At 46.5% G+C, this 11248-nt stretch overlaps 1 protein-coding gene across 1 annotated transcript; it reads right to left on the bottom strand.

The window, feature by feature from the left end:
* Positions 1–638: 638 nt before the first annotated feature.
* Positions 639–8757, bottom strand: LOC123763736 (DDRGK domain-containing protein 1-like). The gene is made up of 3 exons (XM_069332674.1): positions 8686–8757; positions 1033–1229; positions 639–909 (listed from the first exon to the last, which is right to left on the bottom strand). Exons 1-3 carry the CDS (start codon positions 8755–8757, stop codon positions 639–641), a joined length of 540 nt encoding a protein of 179 aa, XP_069188775.1.
* Between the last annotated feature and the right edge of the window lie 2491 nt (positions 8758–11248).

The raw sequence follows: 11248 nt of genomic DNA, 5'->3' as shown, positions 1-11248 counted from the left end.
ATTAGGGATGGAGGCCTGGTCGACGACCGGGCCGCGGGGACGCTAAGCCCCGGAAACACCTCAAGGTAACCTCAAGGGACGGGGGGAAGGAATGGTGCTTCCCAGCGCTCTAGGACGCTCGGGGATTGAACTCTGGCCTCCATAAAGCGAGACCGTCACCCTTCACGATGGGTCGGTTTTTATTCCTTTTTACATTTTGTTTTGTATTGTTTTAATTTTTTCTGACGTTCCGCAACGAGTTTTTCAATATCATTAATTGCTGTCAATACATTTTCTTCAAGTCCAATAACTTCGATTGGGCCTTGTTCCCCTCGTCCAGGAACGGTGATTTTTACGTGGTGTTTTTCGGTGAGTTTGTTTATTGTATCACCCTTCGGGCCAAGGATCACTTTCCTGTGTTCCTCTCCGACTTCTATGGTCTTTTAAATGGTCTTTTTCTGATGTTACGCCACGAGTTCTTCAATATCATTAATTGCTGACAGTACATTTTCCTCAAGTCCAATAACTTCGGTTGGGCCTTATTCCCCTCGTGCAGGAACGTTGATGTGGACTTGGTGTTTTTCGGTGAGTTTGTTTATTGAATCACCCTTGGGCCCAAGGATCACTTTCCTGTATTTTTCTCCGACTTCTATGGTCTTTTAAATGCCCTGCGCTGCCAGTTCCTCTCTGGCTTTAGCTGCCTCCTCCCGTTTGGCCTTTCTCTCCTCCCATTTGGCCTTTTCCTCCTCCCGTTTGGCCTTTCTCTCCTCCCGTTTGGCCTTTTCCTCCTCCCGTTTGGCCTTTTCCTCCTCCCGTTTGGCCTTTTCCTCCTCCCGTTGGGCCAACAGCTTTTTATGGTCCTCAATAATTAAATTAATTTTACTAATGGCCTTTTCAACATTTGTCTTATATCCTTCAACAATTGTGTCTCTAAGACATTGTTCTTTTGTCGGTATTATTATCTTGACCTAAAAAGTCTTTTATATATCGGAACGGGTTTTACCTTTCGAGCCTATTATAACCGACCGGAAGTCGGGCGGGATAAATACTAACCGAGAAAGTTTTCTATCATCTTCACTTCGTCCATGGGCCGAGTTTGACTTGACGGGGTTACCGTTTTCGGTTTTGTGTTCTCCTCCGGGAGTGTTACCGGAGCTTATGGGCTCTGATCCTTCTTCCGTTGCTGTTGTCGATCCCGTTTTGGGTTTTAGGGCATCACCGGTATTACGGCGTTTGTTTTCTACTGTCACCTAACCATTGTCAGGTGAATTATTGGCCTTAACAGCCACAGAATTTTTATCGTGTTTGGCCTCTCCTGACGGTTGGAGGGGGTTGATGTCCTCTGACGGTTGGAGGGGGTTGATGTCCTCTGACGGTTGGAGGGGGTTTACGTCTGCTGACGGTTGGAGGGGGTTTACGTCCTCTGACGGTTGGAGGGGACTAACGTCCTCTGACGGTTGGAGGGGGTTTACGTCCTCTGACGGTTGGAGGGGGTTGGCGGCTTGCACGCCGCGGACATTGAGGTTTTCGGTTGGCCTAATCTGTTTTGTGGCAGGAATCTCACTTCCTCCACGATCAATCAAGTCATTTTTATTTTATGGTGTCCCATTTTTCTCATCTGCCATTGGAGTGCGATAAATTGAAGCTCGACTTGATGCTATTTTTGGAGTCTTCAAGATGCAACTGTTTCTCTCACGAGCCTTTTTGTTGTAGTATTAAAGAAGTGCTACCATAGATATCACAATCATTATGATATGAACCCCGAGGCTTACAAAGCCTGTTTTTTGTGGGTCGGGTCTCACACCCATAATTACCAAATGGGCTTTTAGCTGGTCAATGTATTGCCTCATATTCATTGCAGTTGTGTCTCTACGAAGGCTAAATTACGCCAAGAAGCTGTTGGCTTCATCCACCCAGCCTGGAGCAGATGGCAGCGGCGTTTCGTGCCTTGAAACGCCTCGAATCCGCTCCATCAAAATATACGTCAGTGGGGAGGCTTCCGCCCGGGTTTGTTCGTGTCTCAAAATTTACTATTTTAACACCCTCCCATAATTGATGTTTTCTTATCGTATGGCGAGGAAGCAAATGATTCCGAAGACAATAATGCACAAAACAGTTTTGAGTAGTTGAGGCATCTTCAGATGGCTAGAATATTGAAAACAGTTTCCGACCGTGTACTTGTAACATTAGAAGACAGGATGAGGGATATATAGTAAGCTTAGAAGAAATCTACTAAGGTAGAATATTCCTAGGATTTGTACGTGATGTGGATACATCCTGTGTTAAGATACAGTAACTAGAGAGCCCGGGGTAGTAAAGAGCGCGCGTAGATGGCTTAGGAAGCATACTGTAGAGCTGGGGTATCCAGAGGGTACAAAAGTAGCAGGGGTTGTAGGTACCACAGGATGTAGGGAGTCTTTGTGATCATTGGGAACACAAGGTGTTAAGATCCTGGACCACCACTAGTAACGCTACTATGATTGTGTGTGGTGATTTAGGTGTGGCTGTGTGTGGGGTGGGGGGGGGAGTGTTTGTGTTTGTGTGGGTGTGTGTGTGTGAGGGGGGGGGGAGGGAGTGTTTATGTGTGTATGTGTGTGTGTGTTTCACTGCAATGACAACAATCTAATGTTGCTAGTATTGACTGTGGTGTTTAATAGGGGTACTAGTATTGACTGGTGTCACCAGTGGTGCTTTCGTTGGTAAGTATTAACAGTGAGCCTAGTATTGATCGTGGTGTTACCAGTAGTGATTGACAGTCCTATATTGTGTGCTTCGTTTCCTGTATGTAGCATTTCTCTGATGAGTTTCATATTATCGCTGTGCTTAATGGATAACAATGTCTGGTAGTGGTAGTGGAGAGTGGTTGTTGGTGGTGGTAGTGGTTGTTTGTGGTGGTAGTGGTCGTTGGTGGTAGTGGTTGTTGTTGGTGGTAGTGGTTGTAGGTGGTAGTGGTCGTTGGTGGTAGTGGTCGTTGGTGGTAGTGGTCGTTGGTGGTTGTGGTTGTTGGTGGTGGTAGTGGTCGTTGCTGGTAGTGGTTGTTGGTGGTGGTAGTGGTCGTTGGTGGTAGTGGTCGTTGGTGGTTGTGGTCGTTGGTGGTAGTGGTTGTTGGTGGTGGTAGTGGTCGTTGCTGGTAGTGGTTGTTGGTAGTGGTTGTTGGTGGTAGTGGTCGTTGGTGGTAGTGGTTGTTGGAGGTAGTGGTTGTTGGTGGTGGTAGTGGTCGTTGCTTGTAGTGGTTGTTGGTGGTGGTAGTGATCGTTGGTGGTGGTAGTGATCGTTGGTGGTGGTAGTGGTCGTTGGTGGTAGTGGTCGTTGGTGGTCGTGGTCGTTGGTGGTAGTGGTCGTTGGTGGTAGTGGTCGTTGGTGGTAGTTGTTGTTTGTGGTGGTAGTGGTCGTTGGTGGTAGTGGTTGTTGGTGGTAGTGGTTGTTGGTGGTAGTGATCGTTGGTGGTAGTGGTCGTTATTGGTAGTGGTCGTTGGTGGTAGTGGTCGTTGGTGGTATAGGTCGTTGGTGGTAGTAGTCGTTGGTTGTAGTGATCGTTGGTGGTAGTGGTTGTTGGTGGTAGTGGTCGTTGGTGATAGTCGTTGTTGTTGTTGATGATTGTTGTTGGTGGTAGTGGTTGTTGGTGGTAGTGATCGTTGGTGGTGGTAGTGATCGTTGGTGGTAGTGGTCGTTGGTGGTAGTGGTTGTTGGTGATAATGGTTGTTGTTGTTGATAATTGTTGGTGGTAGTAGTTGTTGGTGGTAGTGGTTGTTGTTGGTGGTAGTGGTCGTTGGTGGTAGTGGTCGTTGGTGGTAGTGATCGTTGGTGGTAGTGATCGTTGGTGGTAGTGGTCGTTGGTGGTAGTGGTCGTTGGTGGTAGTGGTCGTTGGTGGTAGTGATCGTTGGTGGTAGTGATCGTTGGTGGTAGTGGTCGTTGGTGGTAGTGATCGTTGGTGGTAGTGGTCGTTGGTGGTAGTGATCGTTGTTGGTAGTGGTCGTTGGTGGTAGTGGTCGTTGGTGGTAGTGGTCGTTGGTGGTAGTGGTCATTTGCGTTAGTGGTTGTTGGTGGTGGTAGTGGTCGTTGGTGGTAGTGGTCGTTGCTGGTAGTGGTTGTTGTTGGTGGTAGTGGTCGTTGGTGGTAGTGGTCGTTGGTGGTAGTGGTTGTTGGTGGTAGTGGTTGTTGGTGATAGTGGTTGTTGTTGTTGATAATTGTTAGTGATAGTAGTTGTTGGTGGTAGTGGTTGTTGTTGGTGGTAGTGGTCGTTGGTGGTAGTGGTCGTTGGTGGTAGTGATCGTTGGTGATAGTGATCGATGGTGGTAGTGGTCGTTGGTGGTAGTGGTCGTTGGTGGTAGTGATCGTTGGTGGTAGTGGTCGTTGGTGGTAGTGGTCGTTGGTGGTAGTGGTCGTTGGTGGTAGTGATCGTTGGTGGTAGTGGTCGTTGGTGGTAGTGATCGTTGGTGGTAGTGGTCGTTGGTAGTAGTGGTCGTTGGTGGTAGTGATCGTTGGTGGTAGTGGTCATTGGTGGTAGTGGTTGTTGGTGGTGGTAGTGGTCGTTGGTGGTAGAGGTCGTTGCTGGTAGTGGTTGTTGTTTGTGGTAGTGGTTGTTGGTGGTAGTGGTCGTTTTTGGTAGTGGTCGTTGGTGTTGATGATTGTTGGTGGTAGTGGTTGTTGTTGTTGGTAGTGGTCGTTGTTGGTAGTGGTCGTTGTTGTTGATGATTGTTGGTGGTAGTGGTTGTTGGTGGTGGTAGTGGTCGTTGGTGGTAGTTGTCGTTGTTGGTAGTGGTCGTTGTTGTTGATGATTGTTGGCGGTAGTAGTTGTTGGTGATAGTGGTTGTTGTTGGTGGTAGTGGTCGTTCTTGGTAGTGGTCGTTGTTGTTGATGATGTTGGTGGTAGTGGTTGTTGTTGGTGGTAGTGGTCGTTGTTGTTGATGATTGTTGGTGGTAGTAGTTGTTGGTGGTTGTGGTTGTTGGTGGTAGTGATCGTTGGTGGTAGTGGTTGTTGGTGGTGGTAGTGGTTGTTGCTGGTAGTGGTTGTTGTTGGTGGTATTGGTCGTTGGTTGTAGTGGTCGTTGGTGGTAGTGGTTGTTGGTGGTAGTGGTCGTTGGTGGTAGTGGTCGTTGGTGGTAGAGGTCGTTGCTGGTAGTTGTTGTTGGTGGTAGTGGTCGTTGGTGGTAGTGGTCGTTGGTGGTAGTGGTTGTTGGTGGTAGTGGTTGTTGGTGATAGTGGTTGTTGTTGTTGATAATTGTTGGTGGTAGTGGTCGATGGTGGTAGTAGTTGTTGGTGGTAGTGGTTGTTGTTGGTGGTAGTGGTTGTTGTTGGTGGTAGTGATCGTTGGTGGTAGTGATCGTTGGTGGTAGTGGTCGTTGGTGGTAGTGGTCGTTGGTGGTAGTGGTCGTTGGTGGTAGTGATCGTTGGTGGTAGTGGTCGTTGGTGGTAGTGATCGTTGGTGGTAGTGGTCGTTGGTGGTAGTGGTCGTTGGTGGTAGTGATCGTTGGTGGTAGTGGTCATTGGTGGTTGTGGTTGTTGGTGATGGTAGTGGTCGTTGGTTGTAGTGGTCGTTGCTGGTAGTGGTTGTTGTTGGTAGTAGTGGTTGTTGGTGGTAGTGGTCGTTTTTGGTAGTGTCGTTGTTGTTGATGATTGTTGGTGGCAGTAGTTTTTGGTTTTAGTGGTTGTTGTTGTTGGTAGTGGTCGTTGTTGGTAGTGGTCGTTGTTGTTGATGATTATTGGTGGTAGTGGTTGTTGGTGGTAGTTGTTGTTGGTGGTGGTAGTGGTCGTTGGTGGTAGTTGTCGTTGTTGGTAGTGGTCGTTGTTGTTGATGATTGTTGGCGGTAGTAGTTGTTGGTGATAGTGGTTGTTGTTGGTGGTAGTGGTCGTTCTTGGTAGTGGTCGTTGTTGTTGATGATTGTTGGTGGTAGTGGTTGTTGTTGGTGGTAGTGGTCGTTGGTAGTAGTGGTCGTTGTTGTTGATGATTGTTGGTGGTAGTAGTTGTTGGTGGTTGTGGTTGTTGGTGGTAGTGATCGTTGGTGGTAGTGGTTGTTGGTGGTGGTAGTGGTCGTTGCTGGTAGTTGTTGTTGTTGGTGGTAGTGGTCGCTGGTTGTAGTGGTCGTTGGTGGTAGTGGTTGTTGTTGGTAGTGGTCGTTGTTGGTAGTGGTCGTTGTTGTTGATGATTGTTGGTGGTAGTGGTTGTTGGTGGTGGTAGTGGTCGTTAGTGGTAGTTGTCGTTGTTGGTAGTGGTCGTTGTTGTTGATGATTGTTGGCGGTAGTAGTTGTTGGTGATAGTGGTTGTTGTTGGAGGTAGTGGTCGTTCTTGGTAGTGGTCGTTGTTGTTGATGATTGTTGGTGGTAGTGGTTGTTGTTGGTGGTAGTGGTCGTTGGTGGTAGTGGTCGTTGTTGTTGATGATTGTTGGTGGTAGTAGTTGTTGGTGGTTGTGGTTGTTGGTGGTAGTGATCGTTGGTGGTAGTGGTTGTTGGTGATGGTAGTGGTCGTTGCTGGTATTGGTTGTTGTTGGTGGTAGTGGTCGTTGGTTGTAGTGGTCGTTGGTGGTAGTGGTTGTTGGTGGTAGTGGTGGTTTTTGGTAGTGGTCGTTTTTGGTAGTGGTCGTTGTTGTTGATGATTGTTGGTGGTAGTAGTTGTTGGTGGTAGTAGTTGTTGGTGGTAGTGGTTGTTGTTGGTGGTAGTGGTCGTTGTTGTTGATGATTGTTGGTGGTAGTGGTTGTTGTTGGTGGTAGTGGTCGTTATTGTTGATGATTGTTGGTGGTAGTGGTTGTTGTTGGTGGTAGTGGTTGTTGTTGGTGGTAGTGGTCGTTGTTGTTGGTGGTAGTGGTTGTTGGTGGTAGTGGTCGTTGTTGTTAATGATTGTTGGTGGTAGTTGTTGGTGGTATTGGTTGTTGTTGGTAGTCGTTGTTGTTGATCATTGTTGGTGGTAGTGGTTGTTGGTGGTAGTGGTTGTTGGTGGTAGTGATTGTGTAGGGATTGGTGAAGGTTGTTGGTGATGGTTGTTGGTGTTAGTGGTTGTTGGCAATTGTGATTGTTTGTGGTTGTGGTTGTTGATAGTTGTGGTTGTTGATGGTTGTGGTTGTTGGTGGCTGTGGTTGTTTGGTTGTTGTTGAGAGTAGTGTTTGATGGTTGGTGTTGTTGGTGGTATTTGTGATTGTTGTTATTGTTTGTTGATTGATGTCTGTCGCTGTTGGATGTTTGTCGTAGTAGTTGTTGTTTGTCCATTCATTGGTTGTTAGTGGTAGTGGTTGTTAGTGGTACTGATTGTTGGTGGTTGATGGTAGTGGTTGTTGGCGGTGGTGGTTGTTGGTGGTGGTTGTTGGTGGTAGTGGTTTTTGGTGGTACTGATTGTTGGTTGTTGTGATTGTTGGTGGTTGTGGTTGTTTGGTTGTTGTTGATGGTGGTGATTGACGGAGGTTGTTTGTGCAGGTATTAGTTGTTGGTAGTAGTGGCTGATAGTTGTTGTTGGTGGTATTTGTGGTTGTTGGTAGTGGTTGCTTGTTGATGTCTCTGGTTGTTGGGTGTTTGTGGTAATGGTTGTTGGGTGTTGGTGGTAATGGTTGGTGACGAGTTATAGGCAGCTTCAAATAACCCAGAAACATCGAAACATGCCCTGAAAACATGTGTGTGTGTGTGTGTGTGTGTGTGTGTGTGTGTGATCTGAGGAGAGGCAATAGCAATGTTATTGATGCTTTGACCTCTCCACCACTATCCATATGCCTCTGTGCTCGTGGACCACTTGGCGCTCCACTTCCGTCCTCAGTATGTCCACATCTTTCTTCATTTCTGCTCAGCACAGTTGCATTCACTTTCCGACTCTTAATTTCAGCAATCTGGGCTCTACTCAGGTCCGCTCTCTTCACATGATTCTTCTTCGGCTGGGCCATCTTCACTTTTGACCTCACCGAGACTTCATTTTCCTGGGCTGGACCTTCATCAAACAGCCATGCTATATCTACATCGATATCTTCTACCGGTTTAATCGACACTGTCTCATCTTCTCCAGCGTCTTCCTTGTCGGCCACCTCTGCCTTCATCACTACCGAGACAGGGTACTCAATGGCTTGGTGGTCTCCTGACTCATCTCCTCGGATGTCAGTCAGGTTCACACTCTCAGGTGTCCCACCCGTGCCGTGGCCTTCTGGGCACTCCTCTGGCACAGTCTCCGCTATGATTCCTGGCAACACCTTTGTCCCACAAAAGTCATTCCCCAGGATCACTTGGACTCCTGGAACAGGTATGTTGGGGCATACTCCCAACATCACCTCTGCCGACACATATTCCGACCTTAGCTGGACAGTACATACAGGCATGTCACTCTCAGACAATAACCCGTATACTTTCATCTTACTCCTGCCAGCTAACCGTCGATCGTTCCCAATCAGGCTTCTCGTAATCAAGCTCTGATTAGCTCCGGTATCCCTTAAGATACCAACTTCTACCTCAGGCTGGCCTCCTATACTGATCCAACCTTTGCTCATGAACGGCCTATACCTCTCGTTCACTAAGTTCACCTTCTGTGGTTTGTCTTGGAACACATTAGTATATTTACCTCGGGGGTCACACATGGCCAGGGTCACAACTCTCTTGCCCTGCCGACAGTCTCGCATCACGTGACCCAATCCGTTACAATTGTAACACCTCACCTGGGAAAAGTCTCTTCTATATGTACCAAAGCGGCTCTGACTTTGTCCACTCACATGAGAGTTACTCGAGCCAGCCATATTACCTGCACTCTGTGGGGCTTTACTGGACTCTTGATTTCCTGGATCACAATTAGTTTCTCGTTTAGCTCCTCCATCCTCACTTTCAGACGAAGTGCGCGACCTACTCTTCTGAGTTTTAGAGTACTCACGTTTATCTGCCCATTTATCAAAATTCTTCTCACCCCAGACTCCTCTGGGTCTTTCATAATTTCTTCCTCCCCAGACTCCACTGGACTGCAATTGCTGCATCTCGCCTCACTTCTCACTCTGTTCTCCCTCAAGCTCTTGTATGCTTCAGTAATCATATCCGCCCTATCTGCGGCATCTTTCACGTCCTTTATCCCTGCTTCTTGGATCTTGAACTTTGTTTCGGGATGCATCATCTCCAAGAACTTCTCCATGACCATCAGTTGCTTCAGGTCAGCGTAGGATCCAACTCCAGCAGCCTCAACCCACTTCTGGAATCGTCATTCCAGATCCCTTGCCGTCTCGGCAAACGTACTTGCTCCAACTTTCACCATCTCTCTGAAGCGCTTCCTATAAGCTTCTGGGGTTAACTGAAACGAACGCAATATGCTGCTCTTTACCGTGGCATAATCCTGGCACTCTTCCAGTGGCAACTGGGTGTATGCCTCCCTGGCTGCACCGATAAATCTTAACTGGACCAGCTGGGCCCATTCCTCCTGTGGCCACTCCTTGATACTGGCCACCTTTTCAAAGTGCTCGAAAAAGCTCTCTGCCTCTTCAGGAACAAACAAGGGAATGTCCTTCTCCCTAACCCTAACATCTGGTGAGTGTGATACCTTGGTAGTGCTCTCTGGCAACCCATGTTCAATCCTTTGTTCAGCCAAGGTTCTATTCGCTTCTCTCTGCATTTGTTTTGTTCTCTCTTTTTCTTTTTCAACCTGGGCTTTTTCTTTTTCTTTCTCCTGTTCCAACTCCAGTTCTCTTACTCTGGTTTTCTCTTTTTCTACTTCCAGTCTGGTTTTCTCTTTTTCCTTCTCGGCTTCATTTTTCATCTGGAGTTCCAATTTCATCTTCTCCAGCTGGAACTGTCTCTCCTTGTCCTCACGCTGCATCTGGAGCTCTAACTGGAATATCTCCAAACTCCTATTTCGGCTACTTCTGCTACTGCGGCTACTCTTGCTGCTCCTACTCGATCCCTGGGATCTCACTTCATCCTGCCCATCATCCTCCTTTCCACTTTCAGCTCCTTTTTGGGCTCCTTGTTCTGCCGCTTCACTTTTGGCTCTTAACTGCCTCAGGATCTCATCCTTCATCCCAGCTACTTTAGATACTTTCAACCTAATGCCACATTTTTCTGCTATTTGTTTTAATTGATCCCTCGTGCAACCTTCCAAGTCCTCAGGCTTGCCTGACTCCACAAATGCTTGCACCTTATCCATCTTGTCCTGTGAGTCTTCCCAAGAGAGAGAATATACACCTGCGGTCACACAGTTTATCTATTTCAACAAGGGGTGTACTAATCCACTCTTGGACAGGGTGTGGGTGTGTCAGTTCACTCTCCCGGACAGGCCCCCAATTTGTTATATTTTGTGTGTTGGTGGTGTTGTCGTTGTGTTGTTGATCCTTCTTTACAGACAACCCAACCCACAACTCGGTAGAGTGCTTATACCTCACTAGGAGATCACACTAGGCACTTCTGGCTCTTGGAGAGGGGCTCAACGTCACACGTTTAGGGGATGCAGCTCCAACACTTAACCTCGTTGTCACGTGCACACACCCACTCGAGCCGCTGTGACTCCGCACTCTCTCCTTATGTGATATGATCTCCTCAATCCCCTTTGACTTACTAGTTTTCCGTCCTACCCTGTCCACAGCGGTGGTTCTTGGTTCTCTCTCTCTCTCTCTCTCTCTCTCTCTCTCTCTCTCTTCCTTTACTATTTCCTGGGAAGCCTCACTAGGACAAGGGCAAACACCAGCAAATTGGAATACATTTACTGGACAAAGCACATACACAATACATACATACATATAATAATAATGAATCCTATACTCTATACTATTACAATCAGGTTGCACTCCAACATCATCAGAACTCTATCATCAGCTTATCAAGTGGTATCCTATCTCCTGGTTCACCACCTGATACTATCAACCTCCTCAAGTAGATCAAGTCTACATACACTGTTGCACTATCAACAAGAGAATATATATATATATATATATATATATATATATATATATATATATATATATATATATCTTATATATATATATATATATATATATATATATATATATATATATATATATATATATATATATATATATATATATATATATATATAAACGTGTACAAGGAAAATCAGCACGTGAATGCAATAACATATATCAGTATAAATGTTCCTTGATACACAACAATGATCAATCGATCACCCTATCAGTCCTAGAACACATACATCTATAGATAATCCAGCCTACGATTGTAACTCTAAACTTCAGTATAAAACACTCCTTGACATAAGAATGCAAACAATCAATTACCTCTCACTGCGTCTTGCACGATAATGACAACCAAACACTCGATTACCTCTCTACAAGTAATCATTTAGAACTTTCCTT

This window comes from Procambarus clarkii, chromosome 28, assembly GCF_040958095.1.
Source record: "Procambarus clarkii isolate CNS0578487 chromosome 28, FALCON_Pclarkii_2.0, whole genome shotgun sequence".
Lineage (NCBI taxonomy): Eukaryota > Metazoa > Arthropoda > Malacostraca > Decapoda > Cambaridae > Procambarus > Procambarus clarkii.
The sequence above is the reverse complement of the archived record's forward strand: the minus strand, read 5'-3'. Positions and strand labels throughout refer to the sequence as shown.